This window comes from Scaptodrosophila lebanonensis, unplaced genomic scaffold (genome assembly GCF_003285725.1).
Source record: "Scaptodrosophila lebanonensis strain 11010-0011.00,11010-0021.00 unplaced genomic scaffold, SlebRS2 tig00000043-arrow-pilon, whole genome shotgun sequence".
NCBI lineage: Eukaryota > Metazoa > Arthropoda > Insecta > Diptera > Drosophilidae > Scaptodrosophila > Scaptodrosophila lebanonensis.
This window is the reverse complement of record NW_022060545.1, coordinates 13,140,278-13,161,599: the sequence shown is the minus strand read 5'-3', so window position 1 is coordinate 13,161,599 and position 21,322 is coordinate 13,140,278. Positions and strand designations below refer to the sequence as shown.

At 38.4% G+C, this 21,322-nt stretch overlaps 1 protein-coding gene across 5 annotated transcripts in view; it reads right to left on the bottom strand.

Moving 5' to 3' along the window:
* The window catches only part of LOC115622168 (RNA-binding protein Musashi homolog Rbp6), a 271,381-nt gene that overhangs the window by 146,551 nt on the left and 103,508 nt on the right, over window positions 1-21,322 (bottom strand). For all 5 annotated transcript variants that reach the window (XR_003995327.1, XM_030516043.1, XM_030516045.1 and 2 more), the window contains exons 4-5: window positions 11,409-11,493; window positions 3,895-3,936 (exon numbers count right to left, since the gene is read on the bottom strand). Coding sequence is in view for 4 of the 5 variants with exons in the window: in XM_030516043.1 (XP_030371903.1) it covers window positions 3,895-3,936; window positions 11,409-11,493 (127 nt within the window). In the remaining variant the exon portion in view is untranslated. The remainder of the gene's footprint in view (window positions 1-3,894; window positions 3,937-11,408; window positions 11,494-21,322) is intronic.

Here is a 21,322-nt window from a genome sequence, read left to right as displayed (position 1 = left end):
TTAATTTCCAAGTTAACTTATCTTAATTATTAGTTAACGCAAAATTGTGACAGTCGAAATTGTCAAAAATTAAAGCTAATATTGTTAAAGTTATTTAAAAACAACCGTTTAAAATGTTGTATGTTTTATTTAAAAGTGTTTCTTTAAAAAACAATTAACTAATTTTAATTTAAACACTCAAAACTCATATTATTACTTTCCTACAAAGTGTGTTTTGTGCAATATAATTTTCATAACACACTTTTTTGGGCTATGGGTGTTCAACTGTTCTGCAATGCATACAAGTTTTAATGCATTGACAAACTGAATGGGAATTTTATATCCGGAAAAATGCATTGTTTATGTCAAATGCAGGCAAAACGCATCCACTTTTAGTTTTTATAGCATACTTTTGTGCGTGTAAGTCGTAAGTCCTAAAATCCATTTCACTTATACGCAAACGCACACTTTTATAGCTGTTTTGGCCACAAAAATGTCCACATTAAAAAGTTAACTCTCGCTGACATGACATATGCCCCCTCCAAGCAGCAACCAGCGCCAGCAGCAACAAAATATGCAGCAACCCCTCGCACCACACCACACACACTAACACTCTTTGCACAGCCCCTTGACCAAACATAACTTACACAAATACATTTCATATTCATAGTCTGCGCACATAAGCACACACAGACACACACACACACACACATACACGCATATATATGCGCGTAGCTTAAAAGCAAAAGAAATTAACTCGACAAAAGTTTGCAGAGCAGCGCACAGTGGGTAGCAGAAGGAGCTCCAGCAATGTGACACACTGGGCGTATGAGCAACGCATGCACAAACTCATGCATATACATAGGCCTACTTAGCGTCACACAACTAGCTACAAAGTGTGCGTTATGGGGTAGTGGGGTTGTTGGGGTAGGGGATAGGAAATATATATACATATATATTTGTATGTCGTGCTGCTTCGTCTGCTCTCCACACTATTTTCTGCTTAGTCGGCTCATCTGCATTTTATGGTCCAAAAATATCATCATCATTTTTTCGCATTTCATTATGTTCTGTAACTCGCGTCAAGGAACCCTCCAATCCTCCAACCTACAAATGAAACCAACAGCTCACACACTCGAAAACTTAGCAGCGTCATTTAGTATGCTTCATTTCATTATATGCCCCCACCTCACCCCACCCGCCACCCTCACCCGGTCCAACCGCCCACGATCTCTTTATCCTGCTACCTCAAAGCCCAATGCCATTTTCAGCAGCAGCTACAACTACTTTAAAAAAAAGGACTCTTAACTTTCACTGCGTTTGCTCGCTCGGTCGCTGGCTCGTTGGCTCCGTGCAACCGCAAGCATTTTGGGCCACATTTTGTGGGCAATCCTTCTGCTTGCTTGGCTGCCTCGCTCGCGACTCATGGACTAGCCACATACACACACACACACAAACAGACAAACACATACTGGCTGGCAGTTTTGCCGCGCCTGGCAAACGGTGCTTGAAATTGTCCTCTCGTTTTTGCTTTTGATGTAACTTGCAATTTTTTGTGTGTGTGTGTGTGTCTCCCTATGCTGCTTTTCGCTGCTTTAGCTTTTCTACTTGTACTTCTACTTCTGTTTCTCCTTGCCTCGCCTTGCCTTGTCATCCTCCTCGAGGCCGTCATTCTGCGTAAAACTCCTTTGGGTGTCTCTACGACAAGATATGGCCATTGCCTGCCTACTTGCCATTTGCAAACCTGCCCCTCGTACTCGCAGCTCCTCCTTGCTCGACTCATTTTTTTCTCGTAATTTTCATAAGCAGCCGTTATACGTAGGATTTATGTTTTTAAACGCCTTTTAATATGCGAGAGGATCTTCGCGCGCACAAACACAAGCACAGACAGCGAGAAAACACAAAGCCACTTGCAAATGCCGCATCCTTGTCGCCTTCATCGTCGTTGTGGTGCGCAAATCCAGTGAGAATGCGTTTAAAAAAATATTATAATAATAACATTACGTAAATAATTGTTGGGTGCCTTTGCAGCCACTGTCAACGCCAACGCCAACGCCGACGCTGGCAGTGCAGTCGCAGCAACACGCGCCACCGGAATAGCGACGGAAATCAGCTGCGTGTTGATAAGGACGAGCAGCTAAAAACGTCGTCTTCGAAGGCGTTGCGTGTTTTTCTCTCCAACTGTCTCCCATTAGTATGCGCGTGTGTGTGTTTGGTAGTGTGAGTGAGTAGGGGAAGAGGAGATGCACGGGTTTGTTGTTGTTTGCGTGCGTATTATGGTGTGCTCTGCGGTTTGTGTGCAGCTGAAGCGACAAAAGTGGAAGACATAGAACTCGAATGCATGGCATGTCGCAATTGATATGCTCTAGGGAGAGAACCATTTAGATAGCAGTATGTGACATCGATACATAACTTCAAAAAGTGCAATTTGCAAGAAATTAGTACCACATTTATAAAAGGTGGTTGAACATTGAACATTGACAGAGGGACGATTATACGTTCGCCTTAGCTTCGTTCAACCACAAAAAAAAAAGAAAACCTGGAAAATGAACATATTTCTGTTTGCTTTTTTGGCATTGCTAAGGATATACTTGTATTTTCTATTTCATTAATATTCAGAAACCCAGATTGGCAAACACACCATCGAGTTCGCCATAACTCTTTCAGAATCTCACTATTCAAGCCGATCTGCTAAAAGCCAAGAATTTTCTTGTGCTCTTGAATATTTGTTGTATGATAAACTTTCTTGAATTAAAAAATTCTGTTGATTTCAGGAGTTGCAAGAACAGTTCATGCAATGAAAACATTCTTATTATCTTATAGAACACAACAACAATAATAAACGTTAATGTTCAGTCAATCGCCTATAACCATATTTCAATTGAAAATGGGAGTAATATCTAGAAATACTCTTAGAGAATTACTTGAGTTTGATCGCAAATTCAACGCAGAAAGTCACGATCAGGATGCGCATGTGGAAATATATAATTAATTTCTTCAAGCGATCCGACTACACCTCGGTTTCTTGGTTTCTGTTCCTTAATAAAAGTTTCTGCAGTGCAAGCGTTTTGTAATCCAATTTATCATCTGCGAACTCTCCACAAACTCGGACAGGCTTCTTCCATGCGAAGTGTATCAGAGAAGCCAGCCAAGAATGGAAACAAAAAATGGGAAAAGTTGAACGCCAGCACATTTGTAACGCTGTCTAACCGGGCGCAGCGAAATGTGCGTGTGGCATTTAGTAGGCAGTTGGCGAGCAGTCAGGCACAGCAGGAGCTAGAGTGGGCGATTACACACACACACACACATACACACACACAGTCACATACGCATTGAAATTTTGTTGTCATCATCACTTTGCGCGCAATGAGTGGAAAGCAAATTCCACCGTTGCCGCCCAAGACCAAAAAAGCAAAACTCAAACCGGAGACCAGATCCAGAGTCAGGAGCCATTGCCTGTCAGCCACAAAGTTATCTGTGGCAGTTGCTCACTCCCCATCCGCCCCATCCGCCCCATTCGCCCCTTTCGCCTCTCTGAGCCCCAGCAGAACCGCGCGACTGACATTTTTTGGTGGCATGGTGTCGAGGCCGAAGCCGCTGCTGTTGTTGCTCTTCATGTTGCTGTTGTTGTCATCTTCCGTTTTTAATTTCATCTGCCATTTGCTGCTACTTATGACACATCCTTTGCGGCCCACATACACACACACACACACACACACACACACACACACACACACACACACACACACACACACACACACACACACACACACACACACACACTTATTCACACACTCATAGGCACCCTCCACGCACCGCTTTATGCCGTTTTGGGCATATCGCTGTGTAATGTTTTCGTTGTTGTTGTCATCTTATTTTGTATTTTTTTGTATTTTTTTCTCAACTGGTACTTACCTTGGGATGTGCACGTCGCGGAAAAGCTACTTTCGGATCGACCTGTAAAGAGGCAAGAAGCAAAAAAAAAAAAGTGAGAAGTAGCAGTTTAATGATAAAAAGAGGGCGTTTAATACTAACAACAACAACAACACCAACAACAACAATAATAATTTGTTGACGACGCACCAAAATCGTATGCTTAATGGCATTTAAATGAAAATGTAAATGTAAAGGAGAAAAAAAAGGAAACCAGAACATTTTGCGCTTCTCTTGCAACTCTTCATATTAATAGCCGAGCATAAATCTTGCATAAGCCTGCAATGCGCGCATTAAACGAAATTGCCTGGGGATCTACTATGTACATCACACTGGCATACATACATACATACTTCAGTATATGTGTACTCGTATACATATATACAGAAAGTGAAGTTTTGACTACTATTGTCGTTGCTGTTGTTGTTGTTGTTGCTGGACTCTCAGAATCTGAAAGCTGGCGGTATGCACGAATTAACGCGCAACGAATTGCGCGTATTGGCCAAGGGCCAAGTCGAAATGGCGAAGACGCTTTGGGTTTTTCGCCCCTAATAAGCAGCGTCATTAAAAATAATTAAAAATCATAAAAATTCAATTTGAAACGCTCGCGCTTTCGTTTTTCGTATTACTTCTGCTTTTCTTTTACTGCTGCTTTTTTTTCCCCCGCTGAGCGATTTGACAGCTAACGGTAAAACCTCAATTATTTGATAGCCCAATGCACATTGGGCCAGAAAGCAAATAAATTTTTTTTTTTATTTTTATTTTTTTTTTTTTGTTAAAGCTCCAGCTTGTAGAAACCTAAGTCTAACCAAATTATTTGCTTACTTCAATGACTACACTTTATTTTCTCTGAGAAGAGGAGAGGGGCTTGCAGTGTGGCTTAGCGAGGATTAGGTTTGAGGATTAGCTGCAACATCAAACCGTAGACTGGTCCAAGAAGACGGCTTCAGAACAAAACCTTAAGGCCCATCACTGATTGCGACTAGACAGACCAAGACAGATAATCTAAATCTGAAGACAATCACCAGTAATAATTAGTAATAATTGCTTTAAAACGAACCGAAGCAGACTGGCCAGGCCGCTTCCTAACTTTCGTCCACTACCCGGTTCAAAAAAAGACAACCGGTAGACGTTTTAATATAAACTACCATCAATTATTAGTATCGATCATATATTTGGACAATGCTTAGTATTTTGCTTATTTGTTATCACTTAATCTGTTCTCCGAAACTTTGATATAAATCAAAAGCTGGCCCTTCCCAACGCGCTCATTAAGTAAAGTTTTGCCTTGACAGAAACTTCATAAAAACGGAATTTTTCGCAATGTCACAAGAAAAAGAGATCGGTACCATTAGAAATTCGGTTTTTTAATTTTGTCAATAGCCATGTTAGGAAGAAGCTACTAGTATTGAAAAGCTGCCCATACAATTTTTATTATTTTTACATTTAAACTTCGGACACACTACATGATTCACACATACCCCTATAATTATCTCCTCACCTTTCGTTTTCGCATTTCCATTTTTTCTTACTCATTTTTTGTTAATACGTTATTGTTCATTGCGCTATCTCTACGTAAAAAAATATTTGCAAAAAATTCAAATAAATCTATGAAAGGAGAGAACCTATGTACATACAGCAAATCAAAGCCTCAAAGCCTTGGCGTCAATAAATCAAAATGATGCAAAATCCATTTTAAAGTCCCTCGTTAATTTGTATGTTAATTTTTTCAAACTGTTTTCAATTGTTCACCAATACACAAAACATTGTATCTAAGTATTTATCTATAGTATATCGAAATGTTGTTCAGAATGAATGGGCTTAGACTTCAAATGAGTGTTATGCCAAATATGAGTTCACACTCCTTAACGCAGAAAAGACTATAAAGTCTCTAAGACTGTGATTTGCATACGAATCGAAAGGCAAGAGAAAAGACTAAAAAATTTAATGATTAGGGATAGCCATGGAAGTCTATCTTCTCTAATAAAAATACCTACCCAGGCCAGAGGTACATTAAAAATGGCAATTTAAACTTATAATTTATGAGCGCCGAAGCCATCACTTAACTTTATAACTTTGTTAGAATTGTCGATAGGATTAGCCTAAATACCAAAATACCAATAAAGGATAATTTAAACAACAAAAAATAGAATCGATTTTGACAAAAATAAACGGAAACACTCTATCTTAAACGGTGAATTTCGTTTACCGATTATTAAAAAATCAGTTGAAGAAAAACATGCATTGGTTCTATTTCTGTTGGATCTTATTTTCAAAAACTCACTAGTATGTGGGTGAAAGGAAACAGGAATACCTCTTGGGAAATTTCTTCAATAAAAGTGGAAGCTTTGAACCACAGTTGGAGAGGGGTGCAGAGACAGTTGGGGAAACAAATCTTTTTGAAGTGCGCGCATTGCGTGCTGCTGCATTTATCTAGCCTGTCTCTCTTTCCCTTACTCTTTGTATATATGTGTGTGTATGTGTCTGACTTAAGTCAATGCCACAAAATAAAATGGGAGCGAAATAAAAATGAGAATGGCAAGAAAATCGCAATATCCTTCGCTGGGCTTTGGTCACGAAAGCGAAATAATAATTTGCGCAAAAATTGTCACGCGAAATGCGAACAAAAAAGCGTAAAGGGAATGAAGGTAAAGATAGACTGTGTGTTGGTGCAGGTGTGTGTTTGTGTGTATGTGTGTGTGTGTGTGTGTTGGGGGGGAGGGGAATTTTTGTTAGCTATTGGTCTGTTGCTGTGTTGATTTCCTGCAAAAAACAGAACGGCAGGCGGGAAATTGATTTTTAGATTAAAATTAAAACTAATCAGCGTTGAGTGGCGGCGGTTGTTGGAGATGGCGCTACGGTGCGGTGGCGTTGGCGGTGGCGGTGATGGTGGCGTACTTGCCTCGTTTAGCTTTTTGGAAAAATACATCAGCCAAAAACCGTAACGAAATGAAATGAATTCGTTTTGTGCAGCCAAACGGAAAACGAAAATGTATGTGGCCATGCACACATACTCACACACAAACACACACGCACACATACATACGTGCTTGCATGCATGCATGCATGCCTGGAAAAAAAAATCAGACATAAATGCTGCGCATTTTATTTACAGTTAGCCTTCCCACTCGACTCAACAACAGTGAAAAAAATAAACAAAAACTTAAATGGCCAAATGGACCGGCGCACAGTGGGGCCTTCGGACTTTTTTCGTTGCAAAAATCATATCTTCTGAACGGCTGAAGCAATTTTCGTTATTCAAATTTTGTTTGAAAGAAAAATTCTTAAGCTTTGAAACAAGTCATAGCGCATTGTGCTGTGATTTCTAGGAGCTGCGCAATGTGTGCTCAAAGTTGGATTTTGTTGCCAGTGCAATATTTGCCTAATCAAACTAATAAAAAACATTTAATGATACAATTATTTTCAGTTATATTTGTAGTTTTTAACAAATTAAAAATTGAACAAAAAATTGTTTAAATATTACAAATTTTTTTTAAAATTTAAAAATATTGAAAATTTTTTTTACATAAAAAAAATTAAAATAAAATATTTTGTTAATATTTTATGATTACATTAATTTTTATTATAAAGTACTGACAGCTGCAATTATTTACATTAATATGTTTTCTTTAAAATAGTCGTCTACATTCGAAGGAATATCTAATAATTTCACAATGTCCGAAGAATAATTACTAACTAATTCTTTTTGAGACCTCACATGTCTAAGGGATGAAACCAGTGGATCTGAAGAGGCTGACAACATATTGAAGAGATCCTCGTTTTGCCTTATTCGTGACGTCTTGCATGTGTTCAAATATCTGAATTTTTTATAGTCCTTGTTCCTCGACTCTTGGGCTTCCTCTGACATTTCTCCAATTTGTCATGAAGTGTTACTTGCACTGACTGTTCCGTCACTATTGTGGACTGAGGTACTGCCTCTTTCTTAGCCGATCCTATTTGTTTGTACCCAGGAAGAACATCAACATTATGCCGAATTAGGGAATGCCGCAATATTAAATATTTTTCCTTTGACAATCCCAAATCCATAAACAATGCCAAAGCCTCATCGGCACTGATCCTTTTAAGTCGCACTAGGCGTGCGTCAGCAACCGCTTTTGTGATTTGCGATTTTATTTTTTCCTGATCCTTGGTGTATTTCATGGACAGCGCCTCCGACAAGTGATCCGTAGCTATGGCTTCTGTGACATCGACAAGCTTTCTTTTTCTTGTAAAATCCGAGCATTCTTCAATGGATTTCGTTGGTCTTCCTCTGGCTCGTCCAGTTGATGTAGAGGGTACATCGTCCATTGATGTATCCAATTACGTAGTCGTTGATAGCCAGTTTTCATATTTTAAATCAAATTTCTGCTTGCTATATCCTACGCTTATTCATTTCTGTTTGATTTTAGAATAAATTAATTTAAGCTTATTATATAAATAGATCAAATAATGTTGCATTTTGCACAGCCATGTTAAAGAAAAATCACTTTTAAGGTATTTAAACGTAAATTATATTGAAAAATACTATTCACTGCTAGTTAGACACAACTGATTGCTTTTTAAGTCAAAATTCGACTATTACGCTGCACCAAAAATATTGGCAATATATACCATTTCTAAACGCATACCTAAGATAATAAACTAAAACCTCTTTTTGCCTGTTCAAATGCTTTAAAGCAAAGAAATTACAATTCATGAAAGGGTCAAAAAGATTTCAAGACCTTCACCTGATATTGTAAATTACACTACCTGTAATAAATGTTATGCATAATTTTGGTTGCACAGTATTAAATGTGGATCAAATAGGACCGCTTAGGTATATTTTTGTATCCATAATGCTAAATACAATGTTCCTAATAGCCGATACAGCGAATCTACCTGCAATGCATTCTTCTTCTTATACCCGCGGCAGCGCCTTTTTCGCTGATTTTTTTCCGAAGTTGCGGCACTCTTTTTGCTCTGGTGCACACCGGCGGATCCGGGCGGATGAAAGTTTTATTGCGTTAGGTAAACGAATATTTAAGGAACATATTTTGAAAATATGGGCGAGGTACTTTTGGGTACTTTTTTTTTATTTTCCATCAAAGTTGAAAAACACCCTAAAAATAGGTAGTTTAAAAAATAACGTTTTCTAGATAACTACAAATACGAAAGACATAGTTTTTATTAAATAATGCATAAAATTAATTCATCTAGCAATACAAATCAAAACATCAATGATTCGTTTCATAACTTAGCTAATATTATACCTGAAAGATGAAGTATTTGCATCAAATTGAATTAATTGTTGCGAGCTTAAAAAAGGGTCGACTTTGAGTGCACATATATCCTAAACTATAATTCCGATTTTTTTGAGAGTAAGATTTTCGTAATCTTTGGAAAAAAAACTATTAGACGCGTTTATTCATTACTCCCAAAGCGTTCATGAAAATTTTGATTTTCGCAAGCTGTTTCGGCCTAAGGCCCCACTGTGCGGCGGGACTCGCAAAGCAGCACCACGTACTTGAAAAAAATATCTATGTATATATATTCACTTCCGCAGTCAGCTAATTACATTAATGCCCTCGTGGCGTATACGTAACATGCCAATATTCACTGTACAAACACTCTAAATTCTCGCCTAGCTGACAGCTAATCAAGCCTCCTGCTTCCTCTATCAATAGCTTTCGAAATTGGGAAACAAATTTTAAAAAAATAAACGTTTACAAAAAATTACAAAGGCAGTGGAGCTCATTTAATGCCAGCACGTAATTAAAAATTGTTTGCCATTCAAAAATTTTTGTAGCGCACATCCTTTGACTTTCTAATTGCTGTCAATAAAAAGAGTCACGTGCATTGCTGGCACGGCACACACACACACACACACACACACACACACACACACACGTACACAAATATAAAAAATGCAGTCCCATTTTTTTGGAGTTTTTTGTATTTTTTTTTTTTGACAGCAAATATTTTGCTTTGTCTACAAACATGCACGCCAATGAAGTTTTCCGTCAGTTGCCTAAAGTTAACAAAAAAAAAAAATAGAAAGTGGGGAGAATTGAGCAGAGAAAGCTCTGACTTATTACACCGAGTCCTGAATGCACTTGGAATTGTTTAGCCTGCCAGGAACACTTTCAAGCTGTATTCCTCCATTGGGCTGTGTTCCGATTAAATTTTGTATTGAGCCCTTCGGCATACAATGCAGTTATGGGAACGACAATGGTAAAATCCTTAAGATAGTAATTCGGTAGAATAATGTGGTTTTGTAATTTATTTAATTTCTGACATTTGTAAAAATGATGAAATTCAAAACAAAAATGTATGAAGAATAATTTATGCAAAAACTATTGAATGTTTTCTAAAATGTATTTATGTATGCATTGGAAACGAAATGCCATCGATTTGAAGATACTCAGAACTAGCCAAATACTCTACCTTGAATTTTAGGTAGTATGACTATTATTGAAAGAAGTAAGTAAACTGAAAATTATTAAATTGAATATTAAAAACTTATTAAGTACAATTCTTCTTCAATGAGTCATGTGCAGAAGAAATAATGAAAATTTCTGTCTTCAAAAACAAAATTGTTCTATCGTTTAATTTTGCTAGATTACTGAAATTTATGTTACTATGTATGTTAAGAAGTTTCCTGGATTGCTGTATGAAGGATTATCACACCATTAAATACAGATTCTATTTAGATTTCATTTAATACAGATGTCTTTTTTAACGCAACTATATTTCTTTCTTTTCTTTCTTTTTCATTAAAACAGAGCCTGCTGGCTAGCATTTTCACTGGCCCCTTGCAAAATTGTTAAGCATAAAGAAATTTGACACTGAACCACATGTTTGAAGAAAAAAAAACAGTTAACTAAATTAAAATTAAAACGTTTATAAATGTCGCATATGAAAAAAATGAAACACTACCAGGTAAACCAAAAATTAGATATTTCTTCTTTTACTCAAAAATAAATATTCCTTATTATTATTTCTTTCAATTTTATATATTTTCACATTTCACATTAAAAAATATACGAAAACATCAAAAATAAAAACCTAAATAATATTTATTAATCAATTGTTTTAAACAAACTGCTTTAAATATTTCGAAATATATCCATAGTTTTAACAAACTATTTCCTAAGTGTTAAGTTTAAAGCGTACTTTTTAAATCATTTCAAGTGTGGAAAAAAAATTTGTTTACCTTACAACAAAATATACATTTTTATTTTCTGCAAAAATGTTCTGATATGAAATTTAAATGTTTTCTGATTTAGTTTGTTATTTGAACAAATATCCACAATTTTTATCGTCCTACGACGATTTACAAATCACAGGCACTACATATTTTGAGATCCGTTGAGCTCGCTTAACAGCCTTGGTTTCGGAGACGAAGCGTCACTTCGTTCTTGTGTGTTTTTCTTTAAAAGAGTAGTTTGCTGGCAACTATGTACTAGCAACAATAAACAAAAAGGAAGAATACAAAATAAAAGGAAAAGAAAGCTCACCTTTTTGCCATCTAGTTCGTGTGTGCCTTGGGTTAGTACCTTATCTACGCTATTTGGATCGCTGAATGTGACAAAGCCGAAGCCTCTGTAAAGAGAAAACGGTAAATGGTAAACAACAGTTAGAGAAGTTGGCCAAATATTTGCACAAATGGGCCAACAAGCAACAGCAAAGCAAATGCGAGACAACGATGTTGGAGACAACGTTCGGAGACGAAGTTGGAGACGATGTTTGGAGACGGCGGCGTAAGTTTTACACGTGCGCCAATTAGGCGTCAAAATTACATCAAAATATTAGAAGAGAACGTGCAGGGCAAGCGGAGTGAAGTGTGTGTATGTGTATGTGTGTCGCTTGGGGAATGAGCGAATCAAGCAAACTGAGCAAAGTGAGCTGCTCACTTCAGCTTGTTGTAGTACTTACGAGTATTTGTGTGTAGCACGAGCAGATAAGTGGGTTCTGGTAAGCTACAATTGCTTTAGCCAAGTGTTCGAAGTCTCGTGCTGTCATTAAATACCGCCTCACATCTCTACACACATACACAAGCACACATTAATATATACAAGTATATGTTCATGTTCATGCTTAGCAGCTGCCAGCATTTCGCTATCTCTCATTCACATTCAGTCTCCCGCTCGCTCCCTCTCTCTCTTTTCATCGCACACTCACTCGCTCATGTTGTGATAAACTTATTCTTGTTAAATATTTAATTAAAATGCTTATTATCTTGCACTGCATTTTAATGAGTCTCCCATGCCCAAGTAAGCAGACAACACAGCCAACGCAGGCAGCAAAGGCAACGAAGGCAACGAAGGCAACTCTGGCAGCAGGAGTCAGCCAGCAGCAACCAGTGTGCCAAAGCAACCAGGCAGCCAGCCAAACAACCATCCAGGCAGACAGCAAAGACAACAAACCAGCTCACAGATTTGGGCCGTGTCTATAGCTGTGTGTATGTAAACCTCGATGTAAGTGTGTGTATATGTGAGTGTGTGTGCCAACGGTTGTGTTTATTTGAGTTTTGGCACTTTCCAGCGACGCTTAACGACGCGCGCTGGCAACTTCTTTTCGTATGCCACACACAGACCGAGAAACAGTAACGATTGCCTAAATAAAATTATTAAAATGGTCCAAAAATATTTGCTGTATTTAAGCAGAAAACGAAATTATCATATCTGGTTAAAGTACAGTATTGAGTCGGCATAGAAACTATTTATTTTTTTCCTATTCCCTTAGCTTTATCCTTGTATTTATACCCTGTACCCAAAGGGTAAAAGGGTATATTAGTTTTGTGCGAGTGTAGATGGAACACACAGAAGGAGGCGCGGCAGACCCCACAAAGTATATATATTCTTGATCAGGATGACAAGCCGAGTCGATATAGCCATGTCCGTCTGTCTGTCTGTATGAACGCAAGGATCTCAGAAATTTGGTATCCAGATTCTCCTGAGCCAGAGAAAGGACGAGTTTGTTAATTTTTTCTAATGAACCCTCCTTCCTAAGCAATTCCTGCTCTTCTATGTCGTCTTAGCTTTTCAATTCCTCTAGGCCCGTTTTCCCTCTACTGCTCAACACATGCACCACAGATAAGGCATTGCAGAATCATTTTCAGCTTTTCACAACTGAATTCCCTCATCAAAAGGGACTCTTTTTAAATAGCTTAGTGAGAATCTCTGACCCCACTCGACTCTGAGCAGCGACTAAGCTTGTTAGTCAGTCAATTACATTTTAAAGTACCTAGTTTTTTTACAGACAGGAAGAAGGAAAGGAAGAATGGTACATTTAGATTCATCCGTTTGTCTCAGTCACAACTTCTCTCACAGTCTTAGAGCTATAGTGACGGACACATATAGTACATACTATACTATACTACTTGCAGTATGTCACGACCACACAAGTCAACCAAGATACGATATGATTTGAAACTAGTTTTTATTTGTTTCAAAAAAAAGGGGAAAAAATTGCAAAAATGTTGTAGTTACATGTTATGTTCATATTCCAAGCTTTACTAGCTTGAGATTCTAGGTATGAATACGAAGTTTAACACAATGGGCCTGTATTTGGATCGTTGGGACTTTCCTTGCTTCTAAGTTGGAAATAAAAATACATTTCGAATTCTTAGAAACAAGTTTCTTTAGTCAAATTGTCGACCTTAGCTATAAAATAAAATGTAAGATTTTAAAAAATACTTGTAGTTTAAAGAATATTTTAATGCATTATTTATATTTTAAGCTTTTTCGATTTAAAAAATATTCTTCTTTAAAACCATATATTTTTAGTTCAAAGAAACTAACTGTTTCCATTGACAAGTTTTAAGTAGAATTTAGAAACAATATAAACTAAAATTTTCGCTCCACATTATTGAAAAATCTCTGTTGAAAAATGTATTGTTGAAATATCTGGCTTAAGTGGAAATGTCCATTTATGCATTCCTAATGCAGGAATATCCATGATGGAAAACAAACAACATCATTTCTCAATCAGATTGTATTATTGAGAAAAGTGCCTCAATTCCTAAACATCTCTCCTGTTAACAAATTTCCACTGTATGTCTATATAAGTATTTGTGATGTGCCTCAGCAACGTGCTTTGGTTTGCGTTGCCTTTCCCGCTTCTGCTTCTGCCCTAACCAGCAGTTATAAATATGCGGCAAACGTAGGAGCCGCCTCTTAACGCACACACACACACTCACAGCCCTATACACGAGCACGCACACCCACAATCGCACAAATATATGAGTTTATATAGAAATACAAAGCTACAAACAACAACCACAAGCACAGACAGTAATTAACGACGATTCTATTGCAATTGTGGCAATTGTTACGGTTTTGATTCCACAACCAGCTCCAAGCACATGACCAGGAAGACAAGGCAGGCAACCAGCCAAGCAAACCGAACAAACCGAGCCAGCAATGTAAGCAACGAGCACGAGTATCTCTATGGGTGTAGAGTCTAGACCAAGAGCCCCACTAGCAGAAACATACCCAGAAACAGAGCCAGCAGCTGCTCCAATCCACTTGCTTTTTATTGCACGAACTTTGTATACAAATTGCTGTGCAATGCAATGCACAACAATAACAATAGCAAAAACAAGAACTACAACTACAATAGCAACTACAATACTAATAGCAATTGCAAACAGCAACGACAATTTGTTGTTGCAAATTTTATAAAAACAATTTGCATATGGAAAAGGTTTGGGGCCAAGTTGCGCTTCTGCCTATTAAATAAACATTTTGTATTTATAGACGAGCAATTTGTGCGCTGCAATTTAAAAAGAAACCGACATGGCAGAAAGAAATAGGCGTAGGCTATTAATATTGATTTAAATGGGGGCGGGCATGGCTGGTTAAGATGACATGCCTTTTGTTTTTCTAAGTGTGTCACACGCATACTTGTACATACTATATGTACACGTGTATACACAAAATTGCTTGAGAGCTAAAAGTGAGAAGTGCCACAAAGTTGGGCAGAGATTGTTGCAGCAAGTGGCAACAACAGCAACAGCAACAGCAATAGCAGCAGTAGTATTGGACTGGCCTACAAAATGATGGCATTCTCATCGTCCTCGTCATCGCCCTCGCTGGCCTCTTGCTCTCAACTCTCGGCTCAGCCTCAAAGTGAAAAGCCACAAATTTAAAAGGCAAAATTCAAAAATAATGTGTCTCCTGTGTGCAATTTACTCACAAATTCAGATTCAATTTATGCAACTCGAGTCGACAGGCAGGAGCAGCAGCAGCAGCAGCAACAGCAACAGCAAGAGCAGCAAGCCCTGGCATGGCGAGCCGGGCAGAGCCAACGAGCTGGAGGGATAACAACAGAATTTGTGCAGCAACAACAACAACAACAACGACAACAATGGGCAATACAATAAAAAGCAAAATAATACTTACACACATACATACAGAAAAAGTAAAACCAAAAACAACAACTGTAATACATGCAGTTCACCCGACCATCTCATTCTATGTACGACCTATGAACATGTGTACGAGTATGTGTGTACACTCAAAGAAACTTATATAGAGAAGTCCAACTCGTAAATGAAAAAAATGCAACACTTTTATTGCGCAAACTTTGAGGCAAGCAACTGAATTCAAATTAGAAAACCAGAATTCTTCAATGAGATAAAGGCACTTGCTTAAAATTTAACTACCTGGCCAGCTAGGGAACTAGTTGTATAAATAAAGAGTTGTATGGTATAGCAAAGAAAAAGGATTTCCAAACAACTGTGAACAACAAATTTAGACTGTTATAATAAGGATCGTCTAACACAAATTCGCAACTTTACAACAAATCCAAGCAGACATGTTGCTTGAAGTACTGGCAACAACCAGGTACTTTCTATTCCCTTTCAAGTTATAGATTTGTTCAAATTTTACAACCAATAATTCTGACGAGACAAACCTATCTAGACCTGTTCGTCCGTCTGTATGAACGCCTGGATTTCGGAAAAGAGCGGAGCCTACGTTAAGCAGACTTTGTCTGTATACCGTCCTAGTCCTTATGCAACAAAGGTTTATTTTATTATTTGATGTCCCAAATATTTTGCACATTCATGAACATGTATTAACATTATAAAATTCAACTCAAAATGAATTCTACTCTAAAACATAGTTTTCTGCTTCGACAAATAACTTTTGAATTCACTTTTCAGAGGCTCGTTAAGAACCAAAATACATTTGTGTGTATTTGTACCGTCACTTTAGGCATCAGTTACATTTATAGTAGACAAATTCGAATATTTCCATGTAAAATGGTGGAGCTATTTTTATTATCTATAAGAAGATAGTCGAAATTTTAGAAGATTTCTAACATTTCAAAACTGTGTTAATGTTGCGTTTATATTAAAAAACATTTGTTATTTTGAGAACTGAATTTTCTTATAACGATTTCTAACACAACTAATCGAAACTTCATGTTTCGAACATTTGTCATCCAACTTGATATTCTAGAGGATTAAATTAAATCAAGATTTCAGCGCAAATTGTTCTGAGTGCACGAGCATGCAGCGGCTGGATAGCAAGCTCGCTCGGATCTTGTTGCTTTCGCAAATCGTAGTATGCATGGTGTTTGAATTTTATAAAGCCGTTTCAGAATGCTAATGAGCGCACGCACAAGCCGTCGTTGTCGTTGGTTCGTCGTCGTCGTCGTCGTCGCTGAGGCTGCGACTGCGGCTGTCAAGGATGCTGCCTGCTGTTGAAAAGGGCATGACGAGGACAGGTGAGCAGACAAGCAGGTGAGTGGTTGTGGTTCCAGCCAGAGGGGGGGCAGGGGGTGGAAGCACGGTTGGGCAATCATGTAACACACACGCCGCAGACACGTAGCGCCAAGTAAAATAAAAGTGTTATTTGCATTGGCATGCAGAGCTTGAGAAAAGTTTCTGAGCTCTGGCGTTATTGTTGTTGTTGCTGCTGTCGTTGGCTTACGCACAATTTAGCAAAACAAGTTGTATGTATTTAGCCGTAGGTAGGCAGCAACTCGCCTACTACTACACGTCGTAGTTGGACCCTAAACCCAAGGAGGAGTCAGAGTCGAGTCGAGTCGAGTTGAGGCTGAAACTAAAGTGGTCCTCGCACATAACATATGTATCTCTGTGTATTTGTGTCTATATATACATGTGTGTGTGTGTGTGTGTGTGTGTGTGTGTGTGTGTGTGTGTGTGTGTGTGTGTGTGTGTGTGTGTGTGTGTGTGTGTGTGTGTGTGTGTATATGTGTAGAGTTAAGTTGGCGGTTGACTTGCGGCTGTGACTGGCGTATTGGATTACCGTAAATAATCTAACTAAATGAGTTACCAAATGGTCAAAGTTCAACGGGTTGGTGTGTCTGTGTCTGTGCCTCTGTGTCTGTGTTTGTGTGTGTGTTTCTGAGAAATGCCGAGAGGGTTGTTGTTAAGTTGTATCCAAAGAAAGCTGTTGGAAATGAAGTAACTAAAGGTGAAAAAGGAAACTATTGTACTTTCCATAAGGTAAATAACCTGAAACCCTCGACTAGAAGTGGGTGCAGTCACGCCTTATTAATGTTAGTACAAGGGAAGCAAATAAAAAATCCACTTTCCTGAAGAAGCAAGTTTAAAAATTGAATTGGAATCTCGTCTTCAACAATATTCAGGAAATTTATATCAAAATGTATATCCGACCTGACAACCACACCAAGCATATTCTGATTAGCATTACTACTTAGCATTAGTCCTTAGCATTAGTGCTAGTTACAAAACCACAAAGGCCTCGGCACACAATATAACATGCTCTCTTCAACACACCCAGGAATTTCCGGACCCCAATAGTCAATTGAACTACATATCAGAGCAGGAACTATAATTCCCATCCTCCATATTGGATAACACGCTGTTTTCTGTTTTCAAAAAACTTTCATGGTCGAATGGCACTGAAAAATAATTCCATTTTGCGAAAAATCACATTTCCCAGTAGCGTAATGCTTACCGATATTTCAATTCATTATAGATATAAAATGGTAGATGCCTTCCAAATCGATTTCAAAAATTTAGTCGCAGTACCGGGCGTCGATAATATAGTTTTTATAGACAGGAACAAAAATGAATTATTTAGCTATACTTAAACCTTTAGAACTCAAGTCAAAAACGAAAAACTATGGATTTTCATTCATTGTTTTAAATAATCCGTGTATGAGCGCTTGCTATTAAGATTTTATTTTTTGAATTTCTGACCTTGGAAATATTTTCTACTTAACAAATTTACCAGAGGAATGAAGCTAAATCACGCCAGAACCAACGTAAAAGGCGCTTGAAAATGCACCGAAAATGGACTGACACCTGTAATATATCATGAATATGAATAAAATAATGTACATTTAAGATTAAATTTTTGCGCTATCGAATATAAGCTGCACAATTTGAAAACGCTTTTTTGTTTGTCTCCTAGGAAATTATTAAAATTGTTAATCTTTAAAATGACATTTTTTCTATGTCGATAAATAATTCATTTAAAAAGGTGCCGGACATAAAATAGATGTTGCCTGCCTGCATAAAATAACATGAAATTTATTGTGTGTGTGCATACTATACTATCAGATGTACATAATATTTTACAATGAACAAGTAAAGAATTAATTTAATTTTTCAAGATATATTGGCAATTATAATGTCTAAAAAGTCGAGAATGAAAAACAAAATAAGGAGAGTCTATGTTGTATACAGAAGCAGAGAACTTAACAAACAATTACTTTCAAACGAGACAAGCTTGTCTAAGCTTCACATGCGCATAAAAAGGCGACATGGGGAAACAAACTAACAAGAGATTAGTGTATTGCTGCTGTTCTTGGAATCCACAAGCAATAGCCTCAACACAAAACTAGGAGTGTATGTGTTTGTGTGTGTGAGTGTGTGTGCGTAAAACTCAGCAGCACTCAACACCCACCAGTCACCAAAAAGCAAAGCAGTCGAGACCAGGGAGGGGCATAAGGGAGTCATATTCAAATGACATTTTCGTGTAAAAATTCACAACAAACAAAAGCGCCCGAACGAACAATTGCAAAGCAATGCAACTTAAGTCTTGAGACTTGGGCTGCCACTGAAGCTTCTTCCTCTGCTTCTTCTACAACTACTACAAATTCTTCTTCTTCTTTTGATGCTGCTTCTCTGCCGGCTGCCACTTCTAAGCTTTAGCTACAGTCAACGTCAATCCCGCGCACTAACAAGCACTTGCACAACGACGACGACGGCGACGAAGACGACAAAAAAAAAACTTGGCTGAGATGTGGACGACAAGCCGACGAAGGCGCAGCAGTAGAAGAAGAAGATGGCGACAACAACAACAACGTCAATAAGAAGAATAACTGCAAGGCGTCGGCTTTGTAAGGCTTCCCCCATGTTTTGTTTCACTTTTTTTCTTCTTTCTCTTCCTCTCCACCCCACCCATCCCCTGTACTCTTTTCTTGCTGCCGCTGTCGTGTGAAGTGGGACCGCGTGCATGAAACTTTCACAAGTGGCTTCCTGACTGCCGTTGCTGTTGTTATTGTTGTTACTGTTGTTGCTGCTGCTGCTGTTGCTGTTGCTGTTGGTCGCACTTTATAAGCCTACCGAGAGGCTGGCTGACTGACTAGAATGCTTTTGGCTCACGCCCCCGTCCATTTTACACGTTTTTATGCCTTTGTCTTGTTTCGTTTTCCTGTGCTGCTGCTCTCCAGCTCTCAGTCCAACTGAGTGTAGGTGTATGTGTGTTTGGCGAAAATGCATCCTTGAACACGCACACTTAACTGGGCCTGCGTGAGTGCCAGCCAACTGCCAGCAGTTGAGCTACTCAAAAGGCCTCGAATCCCTGGTCCAAGACATTCTCTGAGAGGCGCACGGCCTGCCGTGTGCGTGCCCTTGCGTTGATATGAATCCAGCCATCCCCTCTCCCACTGCTACCCCTTCTCATACCTCTACCTCTACCCGCACCCACACCCACACCCACAATCACCATCTACAATGGAGGCTATCTATGCGGGTCGTCGGCGGTAATTTTTTATTAATCCAGCCAGTAGGTAAAAGTATTGTACAAGTAGATACCAAAGTCTGAGTAGCTGGCTAGCGAATGAGAACCCTTCGTGGCTAAATTTTTAAATGGCTGGCCATTATTAAAATTTATCGATTTAGTGACAGTTTAAGGACACACATTATGGCGCCCATTTGTTATGTTTTTATGGTTGTATGCCTGCTCTTAATGTCAAATTTTGAGTGTTACCTTCTTTTGTGTTTTCGACACTGGGCCAAAGACATTAAATTTTGGCGTCATTTAGTTTGACGCTGGCTTAAATGTGTGGCCCCGCTTGGTCCCAATGGCCAAAAAGAAAAGGTAACTTTATTTTATAATTCATTTTATTATTATTATGTAAAACTGCTGCTGCTGCTGCCGCTGCTGTTCCTGCTACTCCCGCTTCCGTTAGTTGGTGGGGACAGCAATTACAAGAGGGAGCGGGCCCTGCAGAACACGTACGCGATGCCATCGTAAAAAAATGAATCGCCAGGCATATTTTGCTTATTTTTTTAATGCTCTCAATTTTTGTTACCAAGCGCCACAAAATACAAACATAAAATGCGCATAAAAATGCGCAGAAAAGGCATGAAATAATCAACAGTAACAAAGGTTGTGAGCACCAAGGCAAAAAAAACCCCAAACAGAGGAAAAATCTACTGGAGAAGGGTGCGGGGACAGATGCTGTTCATGCACACGAGTTGACAACATCCGAGTGTGCGGCTGACATCTCAACAACGGCGGCTGCCCTAATGGTCTTTCCACACTGCACAGTGAAACGAAAAACACTTTTGCTTCGCAAAACTAATGCAAAGATTTATATTCTAAATGGAATTACAATCTTCTCCGTTTTACGTGTAGGTGCTCCAATTGGCAAATATGTATATTTTTTAATACTTGACCAAAATCAATATACGAGTATTTTTGCATACAAACATTGGACAAAAGAACAAATTTAACCTCTGCAAAATTCTTCAGGCCAAGACATTGCGCATGCTTTGTGGCGATCCCAAGATGTTAGGGATCGCCTAAAAAACCATCCAAACGCACTTGTCAGGCAACTTCTGAGTCAGCGCAGAATAAGAGGCGTCAGGATGGCAAAGTGCCTGAGAAGATCGCACCATATTCATCTCCCAAACAGTCATCACTAGTGCTTAATTTTAAATAGCACTTGATTTTTTTTAATTTGATTTTTTTTAACACTTTGATGTAAGTTATAAGAGTAAAATTAATATAGAAAATACAAATTAAATATAGAAAAAATCATACATTGATGCATAACTTTAAAATAAGTTGTGTATTTTGTATTGATTTCCAAACCATCACATGCGAAGGACAGGAAGCGGCATCAAGAAGACAAACACTATGTACTAAAATGTATGCTGTAGGCTGTATCGCTGCCTCACAACACCTATACTCAACGA